At 39.5% G+C, this 23,884-nt stretch overlaps 3 protein-coding genes across 5 annotated transcripts; 1 reads left to right on the top strand and 2 right to left on the bottom strand.

Annotated features, from left to right (window-relative positions):
• Nucleotides 1–201: 201 nt before the first annotated feature.
• LOC120302007 (olfactory receptor 49-like) lies at nucleotides 202–2,471 on the bottom strand. 2 transcript variants are annotated; one of them, XM_039329897.1, is made up of 3 exons: nucleotides 2,213–2,471; nucleotides 1,579–1,645; nucleotides 202–1,256 (listed from the first exon to the last, which is right to left on the bottom strand). In XM_039329897.1, the coding sequence occupies exons 1-3, from the start codon at nucleotides 2,244–2,246 to the stop codon at nucleotides 302–304; spliced, it is 1,056 nt and encodes a 351-aa protein (XP_039185831.1). In that variant the 5' UTR covers nucleotides 2,247–2,471; the 3' UTR covers nucleotides 202–301. The 2 variants fall into 2 exon arrangements, with proteins under 2 accessions (XP_039185831.1, XP_039185832.1); XM_039329898.1 differs by having other exon boundaries at nucleotides 1,579–1,647; nucleotides 2,216–2,471.
• A 5,000-nt stretch (nucleotides 2,472–7,471) lies between these two features.
• LOC120302065 (olfactory receptor 49-like) lies at nucleotides 7,472–12,060 on the bottom strand. Its single transcript, XM_039329996.1, has 2 exons — nucleotides 11,775–12,060; nucleotides 7,472–11,220 (listed from the first exon to the last, which is right to left on the bottom strand). Exon 2 carries the CDS (start codon nucleotides 10,820–10,822, stop codon nucleotides 9,884–9,886), a length of 939 nt encoding a protein of 312 aa, XP_039185930.1. The 5' UTR covers nucleotides 10,823–11,220; nucleotides 11,775–12,060; the 3' UTR covers nucleotides 7,472–9,883.
• Nucleotides 12,061–17,041: 4,981 nt separating this feature from the next.
• LOC120302058 (olfactory receptor 49-like) lies at nucleotides 17,042–21,119 on the top strand. Of its 2 annotated transcripts, none has more exons than XM_039329981.1 (3): nucleotides 17,042–17,475; nucleotides 18,762–18,966; nucleotides 19,487–21,119. In XM_039329981.1, the coding sequence occupies exon 3, from the start codon at nucleotides 19,498–19,500 to the stop codon at nucleotides 20,440–20,442; it is 945 nt and encodes a 314-aa protein (XP_039185915.1). In that variant the 5' UTR covers nucleotides 17,042–17,475; nucleotides 18,762–18,966; nucleotides 19,487–19,497; the 3' UTR covers nucleotides 20,443–21,119. The 2 variants fall into 2 exon arrangements, with proteins under 2 accessions (XP_039185915.1, XP_039185914.1); XM_039329980.1 differs by having other exon boundaries at nucleotides 17,042–17,725.
• The last annotated feature ends 2,765 nt before the right edge of the window (nucleotides 21,120–23,884 follow it).

The raw sequence follows: 23,884 nt of genomic DNA, 5'->3' as shown, positions 1-23,884 counted from the left end.
ATATAATTCAAAGCTGAAAAGAGCACGCTCGCTCCAGAGGCTTGTTTTGGCTACAAAGGGGCTTGAGAAATGGCTTTTTTCCTGCAAAAACCTAGCCAAAGAGTGAGGCATGCATGCCCATAGAGAGATCTCTGAGTGTCCCCTCTGGCATGCATGCCATAGGTTTGCCACCACTACTCTATGCTTTCTCTAATCCCCTTGTAAGACCATCTCAATGGGTAATTATTACATCTGAAGGCAGCACAATCCATTCAAAGACATTAAATCTGAACATCTTTTTCGGAGCCCTAGCAATAGCCAATCATCTCATTTTTTTTACAAAACCAATCCTTTGTCTCAGTTCAGCCTTCAAAGCATCCTGCAGTTGTCTGTTCCTCAAAGAATACACGATTGGCGTGATAAAGGGAGTGATAACAGTATTCAGAAGAGCCACTATTTTGTTGTAGTCTAATCCAATGGTGCCTTTTGGCTTGACATACATGAAAATACAACTGCTGTAAGTGATAGTGACCATGGTCATGTGAGAAGCAACAGTGGAGAAGGTCTTCTTCCTCCCAGTAGCTGATGGAATATGCAGAATGGTGGAAATGATTTTGACATAAGAGACAATGTTGACACTTAAGGTCCCAAGCAGACTGAATATGGCAACTACAAAATAAGTCATTTCTAGGAAGCTGGTGTCAACACATACCAGTTTCATTAGGGGTCCATAGTCACAAAAAAAATGATTCATGACATTAGGACCACAAAATGGCATAAGAAATAAAGGAATGGATATAACTAGAATTAGTGATAACCCCCCAACCAAACAAGAAAATACTAATAATGAGCAGATTCGGGGATTCATGATGGTTGTGTAGTGAAGAGGGTTGCAGATGGCTATGTAGCGATCAACAGACATTGTGGCCAGTAGGAAGAACGCAGTGGTGCCAAGGACCAAATAAAGAAATACCTGTATGAAACAACCAGCTAAAGAGATGCTCTTAGTATCAGTAGCTATGTTGACCAGTGCTTTGGGAATTATAGTACTCATATACACAGTATCTACCCATGCCAAATGTCGGAGGAAGAAATACATTGGGCTACAGAGTTGAACATTCACAAGTGTTATAATAACAATCAGTGTGTTTCCTATTAATGTCAAAAGATAAGTCCCAAGCAGGAGGAGAAAAAGACTAAGTTCAAGTGGAGGGTTGGCATTCAGCCCCAACAGTGTGAATTCCTTTATTGTGGTCCTATTTGCCATTAGTTCATTCCTAAAAATAGAGTGAAGATATTAATTTCCAAATCCCCATTCTTCTTTTAATTGCATGTTTCAAATAAGCATCAGCTGATCTGTTTCCATTGTTTGCATTAAAAATCAAAGAGAAGTTAAAAACCTGATGCTTTGAATTATACCACAATTCTTCTAATATGTTATTCCAAACAGGACAATTCTTCACTGTAGTCTACTTCTGAATGTGGTTAATCCAAGTGGAGCTACAAGGGACCCCTCCATGTTTCAGCCTGTCAAAAACAATTCATCCTTGTGGACATGGAAATATCTGTTTCTGGATGATGATATTTTGGTTATCTCACCTTTGCTGAAAGTTCTCCAGACTGTTCTTCTGAGATGGGTTCAAATTCTCTTTCAATTTTTTTTTTTACCTAAAATGAATGGGAACAGAGGATTGTTAACAGAATCAATGTGAACAGATAAAGATGATTAAAATGCATGCAGGAACTGGGTACATCTAGTCTAATGAAAAGAAGGACTAGGGATGACACGATAGCAGTGTTCCAATATTTAAGGTGCTGCCACAAACAAGTGGGGGGTCAAGCTATTCTCCAAAGCACCAGAACGCAAGACAAGAAACTATGGATGCAAACTGAACAAAGAGAGAAGTAACCTAGAACTAAGGAGAATTTCTTGACAGTGAAAAAAAATTAATCAGTGGAACAACTTGCCTCCAGAAGTTATGGTACTCCAATACTGAAAAAAGTATTGGGATAAAAAAGGAACTTTTTTATTTTATTTTATTTTATTCCCTTTTTTAATGCCTAACATTTTCACCCCTTGCCATCTACATATAAAAGTATTCCTATCATTATTATGATGTTATGCTATTGTCTCATATTAATTTCTGCTGGTAGAAGCCATTTTGTACATGGTTAAATTGTGTTTCATTATGCCTACAAATCAGAGGCAAAGCAAAAGCATCTGTTAAAATATTACCTCTTAATTCAGTGTTTGGGAAGCATAACATTCTCCATTCTCAGGGCTTTTGAGAAGATGCCTCATCTTCTTGGCTCATGGATGTACCTTCCCTGCAATGTCTCTGTCTTTGTCTTCAATAACATTTCATGGCAATGAACACAGAAGCAACCTCTCATAGGCAATGGAACTAGTTACTGTTCTGAAGCATGTAGTATAAGAGGGATTCAAGTCTTGCTCATGAAGATTCCCCAAGAGCAAAGAAATGCATTGTAAGGAATCCGTATCAAGTATTCTCTTACTAATAAAGGAGAATATTTGTAGCTCAGCGTTGACCTGAGGGATCCTTGTTGCTCTCTGAGCTTGCTTGTTTCCTTGCAGAGGTTTCATTACCCAAACTAGGTAACATCATTAGTGCTAGTAAGGAGTGAGGTTTGCTGTCAGTTTATATTCTAGACTAGCTTTGCTGGCTGAGGAATTCTGGGAGTTGAAGTCCACAAGTCTTACAGTTGCCATGGTTGAGGACCCCTGTTCTAGTGTATATTCTACTCCAGGGGGTCTTCAAACTTGGCCCTTTTATGAATTGTGGACTTCAAGTCCCAGAATTCCTCAGCCAGCGTACTTGGCTGAAAAATTCTGGGAGTTGAAGTCCACAAGTCATAAAAGGGCCAGGTTTGAAGACCCCTCTTCTACTCTATATTTCAGAGCCAAGGTGGTGCAGTGGTTATAATACAGTACTGCAGCTACTTCTGCAGACTGCTAGTTGCCAGCAATTTGGCAGTTCGAGTCTCACCGACTCAAGGTTGACTCAGCATTCCATCTTTCCAAGATTGGTAAAACGAGGACCCAGATTGTTGGGGGCAATATGCTGACTCTGTAACCTGCTTAGAGAAGGCTGTAACGCACTGTGAAGCGGTATATAAGTCTAATTGCTATTGCTATTGCTAGTGGCTTGCCTGTCTGTGTTGGTGGGAATGGTCTTAGAGATTCTTTGATTGGGCTGTTTGCTATTGGCTTCATTGGCAGTTTCTTGATTGGTGTATTTTTTACTTGACTGTTGGTCTGATTTTAAACTTGGAGTTAATCTATGCTTTTCTGGGTGCTGATCGCTGATGGAGAAGTGCTTGGGTGTTTTTCCATCTTCTTGGGCTGGGTGATAGTCCCTTTTGCATAGTCTATAGATGTTGTTAATGTCTATGTGTCTATTGAAAAGACATTAACAGGCACCTCTCCACCAGCAACCAGCACCCAGATCAGCATAGATTAACTTCAATATTAACATCAGACCAATAATCAAGTAAACAATACCCCAAGTATTACTAGGTAACTGAGCAGGTTACCTAGTTTGGGTAATGAAATGTCTTCAAGAAAATGAACCAGCTCAGAGAGCACCAAGGACCCCTCAAGTATTCTGTATCTGCTGCCTTTATTGATGTCAAACCCAAAGACAGCGAAAATCATTGTCCTCATGTTCTTCATAATTTGTGCTTTATTTTGTTCTCTGTCATGCAACATACCAAGTTTTGTTGTGGTTTGCTTTTGACTTAACCTCTGTGAACCCAACCTCTGTGATATGTAACTATGATACAGGCTTTGTTACTTTTTGAAGCACACAATGCAAAAGGTATTAGCAAAGTCAGGATGGGATTGGATTGGATTAAAATGGTATTGGGTTAGGTTGGATTGGATTGAATTGAATTGAAAGTTGGTTATAAGATGGGCAGCTATGTAAACATTTTAAATGAATAATTAGGCTGTATTTAAAACTAAATTAATTTTCTAATTGAATACAACTCTTCCTCTTGAGCATTCATGATGCTCAATCTCACCTTCCCACTTCTTTCTGTGGGGGAGTTATTGTGGGAATTGGGTGCTTCTGCTAAAACACGTAATTCCCACAATACTGTCTTATGTCTTACTGACTTATGTCTAAGGATATAGCTTATCTTTTCTATTATATTATCTTATGGGTGTCTTATGATTAGATTACTTTGTTATTTGTATGTACATTGAGAGTTTATGCACCAGAGACAAATTCCTTGTGTGTCCGATAAAACATGGCCAACAAAGCTATTCTGTTCTGTTTTGTTCTGTTCTGTTCATCTGACTATGTGGCTGATGGGTCCATTTCTTAAAAAGCTAGGAAATAGTGGCGGAATAGCTATCACATGAAGCATTGGGACATTCCTGTTTTAGGGAGGGGGGACATGATTGGAGAAATAATGAAAAGAAGTGATCTGTTGAATCATGGGTAGTGTATAATTCATCTGGAATGTCCAACATATGTAGGAAATACGTCACCTTTTCTCCACTAGAACCATGCTGTGATGACTCAAAAATCATTGATCTGTATCCAGACACAAAACTGCACGAGTCATTTCTTTGATAAATCTTCTGTTGAAGAGGACTGCTGCAAAGGTACAACCTCCATATCTTCTTCAATCAGCTGCTCTTCCGGCTTTTCTTCCACCTTTATCTTACTTCTAAAAGGTCCACAAGTACTCAATTTCATTAATGAATCTTCTGTCAAAAAAGATTGTTGCAAAGGTTTAACCTGCGAATCTTCTATCAGTTGCTCTTCCAACTTTTCTTCTAATACCTCAGTTCTAAACGCTGCGCGAGTCATGCCCAATTTCTTTGATGAATCTTCTGTTAAGGAGGACTGGTGCAAAGGTTCAACCTGCATATTTTTTCCAATCAGCTGCTCTTCCAGCTTTTCTTCCACCTTTATTTTACTTCTAAAAGCTCCACAAGTACTCAATTTCATTAATGAATCTTCTGTCAAGAGAGATTGTTGCAAAGGTTTAACCTGCATATCTTCTATCAATTGCTCTTCCAATTTTTCTTCTAATATCTCAGCTGTAGGTAATAAAGAGCCCGCCTTCAAAACAGAAGTATAAAAATCTTTCGCTTTTAAAATTGTATCAAGTCTGTAGCGTGTCCCTGCATAATTCACCACTATTCCAGCCAGTATCTCCCATCTGAAACGAATCTGTCGCCTCTTAAGCTCATCAGCCAAAAAAGCAAAATGCTTTCTTACTTTGAGAATTCTTGAAGGTAGTTCTTTTAGAAGTATAACATCCTGGGCTGCAATTTGAAATCTCTGCTTGTAAAAGGCTTGTAAAATTTTATTACGAAGTGATCTACTAAAAAAATAAATAACCACATCTCGTGGCAGATTGCTCTGTCTTGCAACCCTTGAATTAACCCTAAAAACTTTTTCTGTCTCTCTCAATATTTCTTCAGGCTCGGATTCCAAAATAAGAGCTATATCCATTGCAACCACTTGTCTCAAATCTTGTTGATTATTTTCCTGCATTCCCCTTATTCTTAAAGCAAACTCCATACTTCTGTATTGTAACATAGTAATTTCATCCTGAATTATTTCCACCTTATTTTCGATTTTATCTTCCAATTTTTCAGAATTTTCTACAGCAACGTCAATAGGCTGATCCAAGTGATCTATGTGATCAGCAAACCTCTGAAGCACAGACGCTATATCTTCTCTCAATTTCCTAAATTTATTTTCAATAATTTCACTTATCTCTTTTTCAATCCGTCGTACACTATCTTCCAAAGCGTCCTGTAAGTCTTTAGGTAAAACTGCTGGTAAAGTTGAGAAAAGTGGTGGAAATTTAGACTTGACTTGCTGAGCTGTCTGCATTACCGAAGAGGAGATTGAGGCTTTAGAAACAAAAGCTCCAAAATGCTTTGAAGCCATCTTGAAAAAAAAAAAACTCTTAAAATCTTATAAAACCTTTAACAAAGAGAGAGAGAGAGAAAAGAAGACAAAAGGAGGGAAAAAAAACAACAAAAGCCCCCTGTGTAAATAAAAAAAAAGAAGAAAAAAGAAAGCTGTTACATTATTTCAAATTAAAGTTCCGGTCCTTTCACTCTTAAAAACAACATCTCAGTGCCATTTTTCACCCCTCTCAAATAAGAAAAGAGAGAAGATGAAATCTTTTCCAGAGTTAAAGTCTCAAAATAATCACAGATATAATCTCCCTGGTCAGCTCTGTCTGCTTTAAATTTTACTCACAAGTTCATTTTGAAAGCAGATGTGTAAGCAGCGTCTAGCTTTGCCCCCCCAAAAAAATTAGAGAAAAGGCATCCTGGAATGTGGAGAACGCCTCAGACTCCGTGGGAGCTCTCACCCTCCGACCACCAAAGAAAAAAAAACTTTGGGGTCTCTCAGGGAGCCCTGCCACTATCCGAGGGAAACTCATCTCCTCCCCTTCGCCCAGGGAGACAGATTCCAAGCCACGAGACTGCTGTTGCTCGCTGTCTCAGCTGGCTTTGACACATTCCAGGGCAGACGGCTGAAAACAGCCACCATCGCCGCTGCTGTCACAGGAAGCTCCTCGGTTATACCTTCTTGATCGACAGGCAGAATGATGCCTTCACTTAAGGCTTTTCTTCAGGCATATATTTACTGAAGTCTATGTCTTCTGGAAGGAAAAACCCAACTGGTTCTCTGGAAGTGAAATTCTATATTATAAATCAATTTAACCATGAAAACATAATTGCTGAGGTTCTATGAATGACTCTCATCATCTGTGCTACTTTACATAGCATACTGGAAGGTATAGATTTCTGAATTATCATGGATAATGAGGCTGTGCTGCTTATAATACCACTGACAGGTAGTGTTAGAAGCCGTTGAGGAGAAATGTGAACTAGAATTGTCCTTTTCCAGTTTAAGGTCCTAGATCTTATAGCTCTCCCTATGGTTTCCTATTGGCCATACCTGATATAAGTGATGGGAGGAAAACGTCACCAAACTGATCATAATTCCTAGTGGCTTCCTGTTGCTACCTCTAAATCATGCATAGACAATTGCACAATACATACTCTATCTGAAAACATCACAAGAATCCTTCTCATAAGATGTACATGAACTGGATAAACTAGTGGCTCCAAGAATGAAACTTTGGGATGATCATCAGTGAGAGGTCTAGCTTGCATCTGGAAGAAGAAAAGAAGTAGTGGCTTCTATTTTCATCTCCTCATCCCAAACTTCTATATAGAAAATAGTATTTACTTCTCTAGATTTTTAAACTATGTCCATTTTGCTTTCAAATCAGAGGCAAAGCAAAAACATCTGTTAAAATATTACCCCTTTAATTTAGTTTGTTGAGAAGCATGGAATTTTCCATTCTTAGTACTTTGAGGAGATGTCTTCTTGGCTCACATATGTAGCCCCTATGCAGTTTTTCTGCCTCTTTCTTCTATACCTTTTCATGACAATGAAGATGGAAGCAACCTCTCATAAACAATAGAACTAGTTACTGTTTTGAAGCAGCTAGCTATCAAATTTTGCTTCCTAAGTTATTTTTCGGAGGCAAACTACATTTTTGCTCCTTGCAATCTACATAAAAGCTATTTTCTAGTTGGTTAATCAATGTTTTGTTATGCCTACAAATCAAAGCAAAAGAATCTAATAAGATATTACCCCTTAGTTCAATGTTTGGGAAGCATAGCACTCTCCATTCACAGGGCTTTTGAAAAGAAGCCTTGTCTTCTTCGCTCATGGATGTACCCCTTGTGCAATATCTCAGCCTTCATCTTTAATATCTTTCCATAGCAATGAACACAGAAACAACATCTTATACTCAATAGAGCTAGTTACAGTTCTGAAGCATGTGGTATAAGAAAAATTCAAGACTGATTTGTGAAGATCCCTCAGGGACATCTCAATGCAGAGAAATGCATTACAAGGAATCTGTATCAAGTATTCTGTATCTCCCTCTATTGTTAATGTCAAACCCAAAGACAGAGAAGACCATTGTTTGCATGTTCCAAGGGATGTCTTCACTTCAATTGAGGATTTATTTGATTAGCCATTCAATTCAGATCTAATAACACAAATCAGTTCTCTCTCAATCAATTTCAAGTATTACAAGCACACATTTACAAAACTCATTGAAAATGGTGGGAATCAAATGGACTTGGCCATGTCTAATTCCATTGGCCATTGGTAATAAAACTGAGCCTCCCAATGGGAGAGTGAATTCAGGCAGAAATTATTTGAGGGAGGATTCCAGAGCATCACAAAACATGGTCAGTCTTGGATGTCAATGCCCGTTTCTGATCTGGACTCGTATTTCTTTTATTAACTGTGGTTTTGCTTGCATTCTGAGACATTCAAGAACATCCCTCTACTTTCAACCTTTGCTAGCTATTTGGATGTCAAAAAATATTTATAAATGAGAACTGTGAGTCATATTGAGTAAGATAAAGGAAGGGAGGTCTTGTCTATCATATTTCTCCAATATCCCAAAGCAACTTTGCATGAATTCTTGATAGGTCTTGAGAAATAAGATGCTATAATTTAAAAAGTCCTTAGACTTGTGTTTTGGTTTGAATTAACCAACAAAACCGCTTAATTAGATACTTGTTTTATTCATTTTATTTTTTAAACCAAATTTACTGCTCACCTCACATTAAGGTACTATGAGCACCTTACAACCATTAATTTCTATATTGGCAACATTCTCTAGGTCTAGATCTCATGTTTCATGCCTTTACTATGTATTTTCTGTTACATGCAGCTTTATCAATGGGACCATTGCCTGCTGATATTCTATAATCACTGAGCTTCATTCTCCAGTTCAGTTATTCTACCCTGTGATAAACATCAAGAGGGAGAGCTACATTCACCAGTATTGACTCCCATAAGTAAACCAAAACCAAATATCTTATTGTACTATATTGTATTGCATATGATCCACACAGAGTGCCAACTAATAAAACATACTTGAACCCAAGAAACAATTAGGAGATGGTGGCTGTATGGTCTGCTTCTGAAGATGGTAAGAGCTTTGAGGATGCATTAGGTGAAGCTCTCATATCTCCTAGGTCACATAATGTGCAACCAGATTTGTTTTGTAAATGGACAACCAGGAGAGATGGGCAATTGTCTTTTTCCATTGTTCTTCACTAGCAAACCAATTTTTTCAGGTATTTGGCCTTTGATGTCAATCAGATGTTTTTATTCTTGATTATCCCATCCTCTATGCCAGTGACAGCGAAACGTTTAGAGACCGAGTGCCCAAACTGCAACCCAAAACCCACTTATTTATTGCAAAGTGCCAATACTACAATTTAATCTGAATACCGAGGTTTTAGTTTAAAAAAACAACTCCTAGATTGACATCTTTTGCCTTAAAAGAAAAAAAAAACATAACAAAGATTTCAATGATACATACAATTTTTTTTTGAAAGGTAAACAGTTTGCATTAGGCATGCTTTTGAACCATTAATGTGATTTTTGTTGTTGTATGCATGCTGATAATTTGTCTAACCTTGGCTTATACTTGTAAGTTTGAAAGCAACATATGCAGCACTCAGGTCATCTGTTAATCTGTTTTTGGTGTCAGATTTGATATAATTCGAAGCTGAAAAGAGCACGCTCGCTCCAGAGGCTTGTTTTGGCTACGAAGGGGCTTGAGAAATGGCTTTTTTCCTGCAAAAAACTAGCCAAAGAGTGAGGCATGCATGCCTACAAAGAGAGCTCTGAGTGCCCCCTCTGGCATGCATGCCATAGGTTTATCACCACTACTCTATGCTTTCTCAAATCCCCTTATAAGACATCTCAATGGGTAATTATTACATCTGAAGGCAGCACAATCCATTCAAAGACATTAAATCTGAACATCTTTTTCGGAGCCCTAGCAATAGCCAATCATCTCATTTTTTTGCAAAACCAATCCTGTGTCTCAGTTCAGCCTTCAAAGCATCCTGCACTTGTCTGTTCCTCAAAGAGTATGCAATTGGGATTAGAAAGGGAGCAATAACAGTATTCAGAAGAGCCACTATTTTGTTGTAGTCTAATCCAATGGTGCCTTTTGGCTTGATATACATGAAAATACAACTGCTGTAAGTGACAGTGACCACAGTCATGTGAGAAGCAACAGTGGAGAAGGTCTTCTTTCTCCCAGTAGCTGATGGAATACGCAGAATGGTGGAAATGATTTTGACATAAGAGACAATGTTGACACTTAAGGTCCCAAGCAGAATGAATATAGCAACTACAAAATAAGTCATTTCTAGGAAGCTGGTGTCAATACATATCAGCTTCATTAGGGGTCCATAGTCACAAAAAAAATGATTCATGACATTAGGACCACAAAATGGCATAAGAAATAAAGGAATGGATACAACTAGAATTAGTAAAAACCCTCCAACCAAACAAGAAAATACTAATAATGAGCAGATTCGGGGATTCATGATGGTTGTATAGTGAAGAGGGTTGCAGATGGCTATGTAACGATCAACAGACATGGTGGCCAGTAGGAAAAACACAATGGTGCCAAGGACGAAATAAAGAAATTCCTGTATGAAGCAACCAGCTAAAGAGATGCTCTTAGTACCAGTAGCTATGTTGACCAGTGCTTTGGGAATTATAGTACTCATATACCCAAGATCTACCCATGCCAAATGTCGGAGGAAAAAATACATTGGGCTACAGAGTTGAACATTCACCAGTGTGACAACAACAATCATTGTGTTTCCTATTAATGTCAAAAGATAAATCCCAAGTAGGAATAGAAAAAGGCTAACTTCAAGTGGAAGGTTTGCATTCAGCCCTAACAGTGTGAATTCCTTTATTGTGGTCCTATTTGCCATTAGTTCATTCCTAAAAACAGAATGAAGATATTAATTTCCAGATCCCCACTCTTCTTTTAATTGCATGTTTCAAATGAGCATCAGCTTATCAGTTTCCATTCTTTGCATTAAAAATCAAAGAGAAGTTAAAAACCTGATGCTTTGAATCAGACCACGATTCTTCTAATATGTTATTCCAAACAGAGCAATTCTTCACTGTAGTCTACCTCTGAGTGTGGTTAATCCAAGTGGAGCTACAAGGGACCCCTCCATGTTTCAGCCTGTCAAAAACAATTCATCCTTGTGATGTCCACAAGGTCTGTTTCTGGATGATGATATTTTGGTTATCTCACCTTTGCTCAATGTTCTCCAGACATTTCTTCTGAGATGGGTTCAAATTCTCTTCCAATATTTTTTACCTAAAATCAATGAGAACATATGAATGTTAACAGAATCAATGTGAACAGATAAAGATGATTTGGGGGCTGAAGGTTAAAATGCATACAGGAACTGGGTACATCTAGTCTAATGAAAAGAAGGACTAGGGATGACATGATAGCAGTGTTCCAATATTTAAGGGGCTACCACAAACAAGTGGGGGGTCAAGCTATTCTCCAAAGCACCAGAAGGCAAGACAAGAAACTATGAATGCAAACTGAACAAAGAGAGAAGTAACCTAGAACTAAGGAGAATTTCTTGACAGTGAAAAAATAATAATCAGTGGAGAACTTGCCTCCAGAAGTTATTATACTCCAATACTGAAAAAAAGTATTGGAAAAAAAGGAACTATCAAATTTTATTCCCTTATTTTTGATGCCTAACATTTTCACCCCTTGCAATCTACATATAAAAGTATTCATATCATTGTTATGATGTTATGCTATTGTCTCATTTTAATTTCTGCTGGTAGAAGCCATTTTGTACATGGTTAAACTGTCTTTCATTATGTCTACAAATCAGAGGCAATACATACTGTATCTGAAAACATCACAAGAATCCTTCTCATAAGGTGTACATGAACTGGGAGAAACTAGTGGCCCCAAGAATGAAACTTTGGGATGATCATCAGTGATAGTTCTAGCTTGCATCTGAAAGAAGAAAGGAAGTAGTGGTTCCTATTTTCATCTCCACATCCCAAACTTTCAGCAGGAAGATCTCACGTGGTCACTTCCAATTTAGTCTTTTTTAGACTGGCATTCTGATGGCTTTGCCTACGCATACTGTAGGATATGTTTTTATTTTCCTCCATCCTGTGACACTTTTCCCCTGAAGTGAATTTAGCAGGTGATTAATTCCAAGGCAGCAATATCCCTCTTTAACAATCAGGTAAATAAATCAGCATTTAAAAAGTATAAGTTGAGATACGCCCTTGGAGACATTTGTTAATAGGTTCCCCAGAGAGTAAAGTTTGTAAGTAAATATATTCATTTTGGTGGCATCAAACTTTAATATTAGGCCTGATTTTCCTAGCTTGCAGTGCATATGTTCAGCTTCATAACAGCAATGAAACCCAGGCAGGATATCCAATCCATGCAGTCAATGGATGTGACACAAATCTGCAACCAAAGATGAAAAAAGTTGGTCTCATTTTCTCCATGTTCTTGATATTTCACTGAGAAGATCATCAAAATTGAGGTGACTGCAGATGAGGACAGAAACGATAAAATGAATGAAAACTACTGTTATCAACACTTTCAGCTAGATAAATAAGTTAAAAACAGTGCATCTTTGAAACAGTATATAAAAATTAATGTCTATTCTGGGATGGTGGACTTTAACACCATGTTATCTAGTAATCCTTAGTCTTGAAAAATAAGGACAAATATCTAAGAAAAAAAAGAATGCACTGGTAATGTGGATTTCTTAAGAAAATAGCTTTTGGGGCGGTAAAATATGGGTAAGGGATGATGCACTAGCTACTGTATGCATTTTGGACTGTTGTTTTTAAACAATATAATTTACTGGGATGTGTGATCTTATTGAAAAGCACCTCAAGACAGAATCCAGAAACAGCACAGAAATAGATATCCTTCATATTCTGAATGTGGACAATTACAAGTTTATATGCTGAAACAATCTGGAATTCTGATAATCTGTTCTGAAGTTTCAGGGTGTGTTGAAATTCTAAGAATTCATGCTGCAGGACCCTTCAGACTCCTATTGGACATGGAACTGAACTCTCCCAACATCACAGAGGTGGCTGAGAGTTCATCTTAGTTGGCTTCCAACTTTCCAGGATCTTGGAATGCTTCTTGTTTTGGATGTTCCTGTTGATTTTTCTGCTCACATTAACTGGGAATTTCACCATCATCACACTGGTATGCATGGACCAACGCCTCCAAACCCCCATCTACTTCTTCCTCTGCAACTTGTCTCTTCTGGAGACTTTCTTTGTCTTGACAATCTGCCCAAAGATGCTCATCAGCCTGATTTCTTCGAACAAAGCTATTTCTTTTGGGGGATGTATTGCCCAATGCTATTTCTACTTCTCCTTGGGTACCTGTGAGTGTGTTCTTATTGCTGTGATGGCCTTTGATTGCTATGTTGCTATCTGCTACCCACTCCGTTATGTCATCATCATGAGCAAACATCTCTGTGTCTTCTTGGTTCTGGGCTGCTGAACTGGGGGATTCCTTCTCCTCCTCATTCCATTGCTCTTCCTTCTCAGTCTGTCTTTCTGTGGCTCTAACCTCCTTGACCATTATTTCTGTGACTATGCCCCAATTGTAAAGCTTTCTTGCAGCAAGAACGTCCATTTCCTTTTGGACTTTGAGATAGCTTTCTCTTTAATGATGTTGCTCACCTCCTTATCTGTCAACGGGGTCTCCTACCTCTATATTATTTCGACTGTCCTACGGATGCATTCCACCAAAGGCCAGAAGAAGACCTTTTCCACCTGTGCTTCCCACATTACAGTAGCTACCATATTCTATGGCAGTTCCATCTTCATGTACTCCTTACCCACCAAAGGACGTTCGCAGGGTGTGCAAAAATCCATTGCACTTGTCACTGCAGTTATTACTCCATTATTGAATCCTTTTATTTACACTCTGAGAAATCAGAAGGTCAAGGATGTCTTAAAGGAGTGTCTAAAGAACTCTTTTCCACATTGAGAACCGTTTACACCAGTGGTTCTCAACCTTTGGGTCGGGACCCCATTTGGGGTCGAACGACCATGTCACGGGGGTCGCCAAACAAGGCTGTCTGCCATTTTTCCTCTTTTTCTTTGGCCACGCCCCTGGCACCCAGTGATGTATAAGTGGTTGGGGGTCACCACAACATGGGGAACTGTATTATGGGGTCACGGCATTAGAAAGGTTGAGAACCACTGGTTTACCCCTATCTGCATTTAGCAAGCTTCATATTAGGGTTGCTGAAATTGATGGAAAACTAGTTTATGCATGGATAGTATATAGGAAATTTGATTCATATTTGTAGGTCTAGTAATTTCTTTGCCTTTTTATATGTGGAATATATATATATATATATATGGAATAGACCAGCACACCAATGTAAGAAATAAAGAATATAAGAAGAGATTTCATCCGAGATCAAAGGGAAGCACTGTGCTTTGGCAAATTAGTCCTCTCATCACTCCCTTCCTGGACAGCAGAGAAATTTTGGAGTATGTACACAATAATTTGTTCTGCCTCTAGTTCCGTATCCAGCATGGTAGACCATTTTTTATTCTGATTTCTACAAAAAGAAAGGCTGGCATTTATATCTACTTACAAAAATTAATGAGGTCACTGAATCAGCATGGATTTCATTTCAAGGTGACAGGTTTTGGATTCTATGTGAAGATGTCATCCTAAAAACAAATTGAGTTCCTCAAGAAGCTTCACAAAACTGGCTTCAGTGCTAATGCTTAAGTAGAGAAAGTCAAATTAAAGGGGCAGAAAAAATGACTTATATACATTAAGGCCAAAGGGTCTGATTTACAATTAAATCTTTAATGAATTTTGCATTCTTGATAGAATTTACATCTGGTGTCACTCCTTGGATCAGAATGAGAAAACCTGGGATCCAGCTTAAACTGCTTGCACCACAACTCACATTTAATGTCATGGGAGACAACTTTTTCACATTCAGGAAGAAAAGCTTTTCAACCATTTTTCAACCATGAATTATTGTAGAGGTTATAACAGATACTATAGGAGTTTTCCCATTCATTATTAAGAAAGTCGGGTGGTTGGTTTTTGTTCTGCTCAAAAATAAATGATGTGAAGACTTCGGTGGTTTGATATGGTTATTTTTCTTCTCAATGAAAAAACGATAAGAAACTTGATCTTGCACGTTTTCACTATTGTCCTTTTTCATATTGGAAATTTTGTGGCTCCAAAGGTCAAAAATGGGGCACACTATGGATTTGGGGAGGGCTGAAAATATAAGATTTAGATGCAAGAGAATCTTCAGCCTTCCATCACAACCTCAAAGCAGAGATTTGATTTGTATAAATGTCTTCCTATTGCTTTCATTTGAAAAAACCTTCCCAGCAAAGAGTAAAGGAAAAAAATGTTAGCTTGCAGCCAAGCCTGCAGGGAATACACTGAAGTTGAGTTGCTCCACTCACTGTTTATATATTGCTATAAGGATAACCATAATATTAAACTCCAATAGAGATATTATAGTCTAAAATGATCTCCTGCATTAAAAAAAAAAAAGTGTGTCCAATAAAGGGTAATAGAGTATAATTGGTAAATATAGAGTAAAATGGTAAAAAAATTGACTGTTGCTTCTTTAAAGATGGATTCCTTTAAAATACAACCTATATATTTCATTTTTATAAGTAGTTGATATACTATAGAATATTTGATATAGTATTCTTACTATATTGAGCCTGCACTGTGGGCAGAAGCCAAAAAGGCTGATACAGTCCTTGGTTGTATAAACAGAGGCATGGAATCAAAATCACGTGAAATATTAGTATTTCTTTATAAATCCTGAATAAGGCCACACCTGGAATATTGCCTCCAGTTCTGGTCACCACATTACAAAAAAGATGTTGAGAACTTTGGAAAAAAATGCAGAGAAGAGCAACTGAGATGATTAAAGGCTTGGAGACAAAAACATGAAGAACAGTTGCAAGAATTGAGTAGGCCAATCTAGAGAAAAGGATTATGAGTGACATGATAGCAATATTTCATTATTGAGGGTCTGCCACAAAGAAGAAGGGTCAACTTAATTTCCAAAGTACCAGAAGGCAAGAAAAGAAACAATGGGTAGAAACTAATCAAGAAGAGAGGCAACCTGGAATTAAGGACAAAATTCTAACCAGTGGAACTGTTTGTCTTCAGAGGTTGTAGGTGCTTCACCACTGGAGGTTTTTAAGAAGAGACTGGCCAATCACCTATGAAATGATATAGGGTCTCCTGAGCAGGGGTTGGACTAGAAGATCTACCATGTTTTCCCCAAAATAAGACCCAGTCTTATATATTTTGTGCCTCCAAAAGAGGCACCAGGTCTTATTTTCAGGGGATGTCTTACTTTAGGACTGCCACAGCCAGGCCTTCAACACCCTGACACCTGTCGCACTGCTGATTGACTTCTTTAGTGGCTGCGTGTTGCTTCTTGTGGCCAGACGCCACGTGGCACATAGCGGTGGTGCCGCTGCTGATGGCAGGAGGCTGCATGGTTCTTTGGGATGGTGCCACTGCTCACAGCAGGAGGCCACATGGTGCTTCGGGCTGGTGTGAGTGGCACCAGCCTGAAGTGCGATGTGGCCTCCTGCCACGTTACCAGCCATGCAGCTACAAGCAGACACAGAAGAACTCAGGCAGTGGCAAGATAGGTGTTGGGGCATGGGAAGTCTGGCTGCGGCGGTCCTACTGGTAAGGTAAACAGGTGTGGGGTGTGTGGGACAGCTCTACCCCCTCACTCTTGCCCTAGTTTGATTTTTAGGTGTGTCCCTTGCCCCCAAACTAGGGCTTATTTTGGGGGTAGGTCTTACTTTTGAGGAAACACAGTACTAGGTCCCTTTCAGCTCTATTCTCTATTCTGATTATTTTGGAAAATAATAAGTTTGTCAGTGTGTCTCTGTGTGTAACAGAATAACAGAGTTGGAAGGGACCTTGGAGGTCATCTAGTCCAACCCCCTGCAAGAAACCCTATACCATTTCAGACAAATAGTTGTCCAACCTCTTCTTAAAAACCTCTAATGTTCCAGTTACCATTTGAAAAAGCACCTTTGGGATTATTCTGTTGAAATGACATATCTATTGAACCAAGGCCAGCCAAAGCACGGGGGAAATTACCTATCCCTATAACATAATGAGATGACACCATTTTTGCACTCTGTGCTTCAAAAACTAACAAACCCTAGGTTGTGGTTTATAAATCACAGCAGTTGATGTGATTTATCACAGATGTGAAGGCAGAACGAAACCACAACCAAACTTGGTGTGTGGCATGAGAGAGGGGAAAATAAAGTGCCCTACACAAGGAATGTGCACACAATGATTTTCCCTGTCTTTGGGTTTGACATCAATAGAGGAAGAAGTTATAGAAAACCTGATACAGATTCCCCTGCAATGCATTTTATTACTGCTTGAGGAGGTTCTGAGGGAGCTTTGCAAGCCAATCCTGTATACCTCTTACACCACAAGCTTCAAAACAATAACAAGCTCCATGGTTTATAAGAAGTTACTTCTATGCTCAATGCTGTGAAAAAATATGTATGTATGTATGCAGAAAAATTGTCCTCTGTATATCTGTGACCCAAGAATCTTCTGAAAGGCACTCTGGACGGTGAATGTTCTCTTTTCCCAAATTTGAATTAGGGAGTAAAGTTTTGATGAATGCTCTTTCCTTGTTTTTTATTTATTGATATATTCAACCCAGTCTAATAAACTAGAGGATGATTTTACTGAAGATAGCATAAGGTTCACAAAATCTGCATGAATATTTTAATATAAATTGGAAACGGTGAGTATTTTGGAAATGTTTCAATTCTTGGGTCAAGAACATTGAGGTTTACTTCTGCTCTGAATATCAAGACCGTGACTGCAGAGTTTCAGATTTTTGCAGTAGGTAAAGGCTTTTTAATGTGTGATGTTTAGGATGCGTTTAGAAACAAAACTCAAGCCCATTTTGTTTTCCTCCTATAATTCATCATAGGAGAATATGCCCTGCAGAACCCATTAGAACTTACTTCTGAATCAAGTCTCTTTTGATCCTAGTTTATAAGCGTGCAGATTGTATTTGCCTGGCTGACAAATCTGGATGATGAATATTTTGTCAGAGAGTTAATTAGTCTGAAATTTCCCTGAATAAGCTTTATGTTGAATTCATCTCCCCACTTTACCCTCATGGCAAAATGCTAAGGAGATGTTAACCAGCACAAAGGTGTTGTCCTAGAGTGAACTTCCAAAAGGGACATTTAACAATTAGCAAGTAACCTATTTGCCTTCAGAAGTTCTGGCTGGTCCATCACTGGAGGCTTTTAAGAAGAGGCAGGAGACCCACTTGTGTGGCATGGTATAGGGTCTCCTGCTTCGGACAGGTTGAACTTAAAGACCTCCAAGGACTCTTCCTACTCTATTCTTCTCTATTTCTGTATTATCTCTGTTACTATGGATCCTCTTGTAGACCCAAGAAGGGAGGATCATTGGGAAGAAACAAGGGACTGATGAATTTTCTACTGTGTCTACAATGGAGAGACACATAATGTGAACACTTAGCTTTCCAGAGAAGGATCTAATGCTCAGAAAAATGAAAGGAATCAACAGAATAGGACAATCAGCAGTAAGGTGGACAGGCTCAGTTCCAGCAATGATGAACGTATTATTGGAAGACTTGAAGGACTAGGTTAAAGACAGATCTTCTGTTCAGTAGGAGTTGGAAATGATTTGATAATTAATCTATATTGGACATCTTTCCAATTTGGTAATACAGTATTCTTTTTTCTTTTATTCCCCATCTTTCTTCCTTATTCAACAATTATCCAAAATTGTGACTGGAGCTGTCACCCTTGTTCAAGGAAGTTCTCAAAAATTATTCCTCTTCAAGCGAGATTCATCATTTTCTGCTAGTGCAACAGGATAAGTCTTAAACCCAGAGAAGCTGCTAAGCGGTCCAAGTATGTTTTCTGAATGCAGCTCCATTGAGAAGAATGATAGGATCATCTTTTCTTCAGGACTTGAAACATTATCAATTTGAAACACAAGGTTAGTAGCAATAACTACTTTAGCATAGTATTGGTAGAAAGCTGTTCAATATTCATTGACCATTATAGAAGATATAAAATTACTGTAAGACTTTTTTCTCAGAAATACTACAGCTGCATTAGCACTTAGATTATATACAGTGCTTTATTGCCCTCTCTAAGCAGAATTTTCTTCTGACAGAAAGAGAAAAATGACTTTTCTCAGGTGAGATGGGAAGAGAGCATTGAGCAAATATAAAATAATCAGTTACTTTAACCATGCAAAAATAGATTTTTTTCATGACTCCAAGTATGACTTATTTTGGACAGGTGAGAACACAGTGTGGTTTCCTGTACGCTCTTAGGCTGATGACTACAAGTACCTTGATCTGATTCAAACCATCATTTATTACTTATGTCAGAGACCAACCATTTGATGGTCTACAGAGAATTAAAGCTGGTGAAATTGTGTTCATTTGTAATGGGCAACTGAAACAAAATTGAAGTTGGAATAATCTCTTCTCACTTCACTCTTTTTTTAGGAATGAACTAAATGGAAAACAGCACCACAGTGAGGGAATTCATATTGTTAGGGCTGACTAACAACCAAAAAATTGCTGTTGGCCTTTTTCTCATCCTGCTTGGGATTTATATTTTGACATTGATAGGAAACATGTTGATTATTATTATCACATTGCTGAATGCCCAACTCTGTAGTCCAATGTATTTCTTCCTCCGACATATGGCTTGGATAGAGATTGGGTATGTAAGTAGCATCATTCCTAAAACACTGGCCAACATAGCCACTGGTAACAAGAGTATCTCTTTAGCTGGTTGCTTCGTACAGATGTTCCTCTATTTTGTTCTTGGCACCACTTTATTCCTTCTAGTGGCCACAATGTCTGTTGATCGCTACATAGCCATCTGTAACCCTCTTCATTACACAACCATCATGAATGAACAAATCTGCTCATTATTGGTACTTTGTTGCTGGATTGGGAGTTTGTCACTAATTCTAGTTCCATCTATTCTTTTCTTTCAAATGCCATTTTGTGGTCCTAACATCATCAATCATTTCTTTTGTGACAATGGAGCACTAATCAAACTCTCATGTGTTGATACCAGTCTCCTAGAACTGATTAATTTTGTGATTGCCACATTCTCTCTGCTTGGGACCTTAAGTGTCAACATTGTGTCTTATGTCAAAATCATTTCCACGATTTTGCGCATCCCATCAACTACAGGGAGGAAGAAGACATTCTCCACCTGTGCATCTCACATGACTGTGGTCTCCATCACTTACAGCAGTTGTCTTTTCATGTACATAAGACCCAAAGGCAGCAGCAAATTAGATTTCAACAAAATGATAGCTCTTCTGAATACTGTCATGGTTCCACTTTTGACCCCGTTCATATATTGTTTGAGGAACAGACAAGTGCAGGATGCTTTGAGGACTGAACTGAGACAATGGATTGAGTTTTGCAAGAAATTGAAGTGATTTGTTATAGATGTGACCTTGAATCAGATTTTAAAGTTCAACTTCTGCTTTGTTAAGTTATAGCATGTGCTGCTTTCAGATGTAATGATCACACACTGAGGTGGTTTACAACAGGACATGGTAATCAGGAAGCCAAAGATCTGATAATCCCCAACAAAATAAAGCACAATATATCAGGAACATGCACACAATATTTTGTTCTGTCTTTGGATTCGATATCTACAGAGGAAACTGAAAGAAAATGCTTGATAGACATTTCTTGCAATTTGCAATAGGTTTCTTTGATCCTCGAGAAGGCCCTGTGAGATCTTCACAGTTAGTCTCGAATACATGTTGCGCATTATGCTTTAAAACTGTAACTAGCTTCATTGTTTATAAGAGGCGGCTTCCATGTTCATTGCCCTGAAGAGATATGGAAGAAGAAGGCAGCAAAACTGCACAGCAGGTACATCTGAGAATGGAGAAAGTTATGCTTCCCAAACATTGAATTAAGGGGTAACATTTTAACAGATGCATTTGCTTTGCACCATTTCACAATCTAGAAAAATGACTCTTACTCACAGAAAATTGCAAGACCATAGCCTAGAGACCATGAACAATTTCTGAATCTGTTTTGTGTATATTGTATGTGGTGAAAATACTGCCTGCCAAATATAAACTAACGAGAAAAAATGATATACATTATTGCTTTGCCTCTGATTTGTAACATTATTAAACATATCCTCTAGGAAACGCTCTGTGTTTTAGCTGAGAGAGCTAGTGTTGTCAAAAAAAACCAAAACAAAACAAACAAACAAAAAAAACCTCTTTCGTGTTCATGCGGCCAGCATGACTATATGCTGAGGGACACAAAATGCTTCTCCCTTCCTATCAAAGTGGTACCTATTTATCTACTCACATTTCTATGCTTTAGAACTGCTAGGTGGGCAAGAGCTGCAGCAAATTATGAGAGATCAACCTGTTGCACAGCATTCAGGTCTCAAATGTAGGCTGTCAGTTTTCCAGCTAACAAGCTGAGCATCTTTAACTGCTGAGGCATCATGCCCTCTTTCAAAAATACACTTCCCTTCTACTGTCCAATATTCAATAGTGGTGAATATCTGTGTCAGACCATCCTATTTGAGCTTCTCCGCAAGTAAGCCAGTAAACAGGAACGTGGAGACCACCAATAGCTTTATTGCGATATTGGAAATAAAATTAGCACTGGAAGTGGCTTCCTCCCAGCTTCTTATATATCATCCACGCACTCCACCCTAAAGCTGCCTGACCCCACCCTAGCACCCGAGCACCCTGCCTGGCCCCACCCTAGCACCCTGCCTGTCTCCACCCTAGCACCCTAGCCACCATCCACATTCCGAGCACCAGCCCCACCCACTAGTGTCTCCATCTTGGTCCTACTCTCAAGGGGGGTTTGCCATCAGTGCGAACACCACCTGCGGTCCGCTGCGGCCCACCGACCCATTGCGGCCCCTTGGAACAAGCTGGTTCCACATGGAAGGTTGTCGGCCCAGCGAGGTGTTTCTCTGTGGTGTTTCTCTATAGCCACAGCCCTTTGTTGCAGCCAGGTGCACCTTGATGACATCATCATGGTCAGATGCGTCACGCCAGCAGTCCCCGACAGGAGACCAACAGCAGCAACACCGGCAGCAGCATCGCATCGGAGCAGGTAACCAAGGCCTTGTCAGATGGGGAACTAACATTGGCTCCGACCAGGCCAAATGCGACTAGGCCTCGCAGGGCACGACATTCAGCTCCCCCTACCAGGAGTCCCCCTGGAAGGAAGCACAACACGGTTAGAAGCCCCCTGATTACTGAGCCCCAGTGTCCCGCCTGCCCGGCCTACCGGGATGGGTTTGATGATATCTGCTTATAAGTCGGGGAGCAGAAACATCTCTAGCCTCCACCCAGGATGCCTCGGATAGAGGATACTCTTTCCACAGGACAAGGTAGTACAAGGTAGACTCCTCCTTACTCTTGAATCCAGAATTTCCTGTACTTCATATCTGCCTGGGGTGACTGGGACTGGCCCTTCTTGTATGGCCTCAGCCGCCACTGGCTTTAACAAACTGACATGAAACATCAGGTATATTTTACCCAGGAATCGCCGTAGTCGTAATCGTACGGCTACCGGGTTGATGATTTTGGGTCACCCTGAAGGAACCAATATACTTAGGGGCTAGTTTCCTACATGGCACCTGGAGGTTTATGTATTTTGTTGACAAATAAACCAGGTCACCCATTTTGAACGGTGTTTCAGTTCTACGTTTTTCATCTGCTTGTTTCTTCGCCACTTCCCCTGCTTTTGTCAGTGCTCTTTTGACTACATCCCACACCCCCTTTACGTGGTTGTACCAGTCATCGACCTTACAGGGTTGGGGCTCCTGGGTTCTGCACTCCGGTATTGGTACGAATTCCCTACCGTACACCACCTGGAAAGGGGTGAATCCAGTGCTGCTATGTACAGCATTATTGTATGCCATCTCCACAAATACTACCAGATCCACCTAATCCATCTGTTGGTATGAGATGTAACTTAGGAGTTATCACTCAACTGCAGCATTAGCTCATTCTGCTGCACCATTGGTGCTTGGATGATAGGCTGAACTAAGACCTTGGGTGGAGCCGAGGAACCGGATGAATTCATGCCAAAACTGTGCTGTGAATTGAACTCCGCGGTCTGAGATTATGCGATGTGGTGTCCGGTGGAGTCGATATACATGGGTCAGAAATATTTTTGCTAACTTTCTGGCTGACGATAGTCCTTTACAGGGAATGAAATGGTCTTGTTTGGAAAACAAATCTCCTATGGTCCATATCACCGTGTACCCTCGAACCTTAGGCAGCTCCACAATGAAGTCCATGGCTATATCTTGCCATGGACGGTCCGGGTCTACGACAGGCTGAAGCAACCCGATCGGCTTCCCGGGATATGGTTTTCACTGAGTGCACACATGACAATCATTTACATATGTCTAGATATCCCGCCTCATCCGGGGCCACAAGAACTGACGTCTGGCTAGATGTAAGGTTTTTAAAAATCCAAAGTGAGCCGCTTGTTTCGAGTCATGGCACCAGTGACAAACCCGTTTTCGCATTTCTTTTGGTATGTATAGTTTATTGCTATACCATGCCAATCCGTCCCTTTGAGTTAGCAAGCCAGGATTGTCCCACAGCCACATATCCTGTACTAGTGCCGCTCTCAAATCATCCTCAAAAGACCCCACCTTGGTGCAAGTATGTACCCCAGGTTGGTCATATGTAGGCAGGATTGCTTGCACTACCTCAACTCTTTTACTGTCATATTGTGGGAGTCGGGACAAAGCATTAGCGAGGAAATTCTTACCCCTGACACATATTTGAGGTGAAAGCAAAATCTTCTGAAATATTGTGCCCAACACACATGCTTCGATGACAGACGCCTAGGGGTTTGCAATACTTCCAA

This window comes from Crotalus tigris, unplaced genomic scaffold (assembly GCF_016545835.1).
Source record: "Crotalus tigris isolate CLP2741 ecotype Arizona unplaced genomic scaffold, ASM1654583v1 scf7180000024422.1470167, whole genome shotgun sequence".
In the NCBI taxonomy this organism is placed as follows: Eukaryota; Metazoa; Chordata; class Lepidosauria; order Squamata; family Viperidae; genus Crotalus; species Crotalus tigris.
This window is presented reverse-complemented; position numbering and strand designations above follow the sequence as displayed.

Excerpts from the sequence above, each read along its gene's own strand:
- LOC120302007 (XM_039329897.1), bottom strand. The coding sequence starts at position 2,246 with ATGTTATGCTTCCCAAACACTGAATTAAGAGGTA. Across the intron at positions 1,646-2,212 it reads AAACACTGAATTAAGAGGTA|AAAAAAAAAAATTGAAAGAG; the intron begins ATATTTTAACAG and ends TTCATTTTAGGT. Across the intron at positions 1,257-1,578 it reads CTGGAGAACTTTCAGCAAAG|GAATGAACTAATGGCAAATA; the intron begins GTGAGATAACCA and ends CTCTATTTTTAG.
- LOC120302058 (XM_039329981.1), top strand. The coding sequence starts at position 19,498 with ATGGAAAACAGCACCACAGTGAGGGAATTCATATTGTTAGGGCTGACT.
- LOC120302065 (XM_039329996.1), bottom strand. The coding sequence starts at position 10,822 with ATGGCAAATAGGACCACAATAAAGGAATTCACACTGTTAGGGCTGAAT.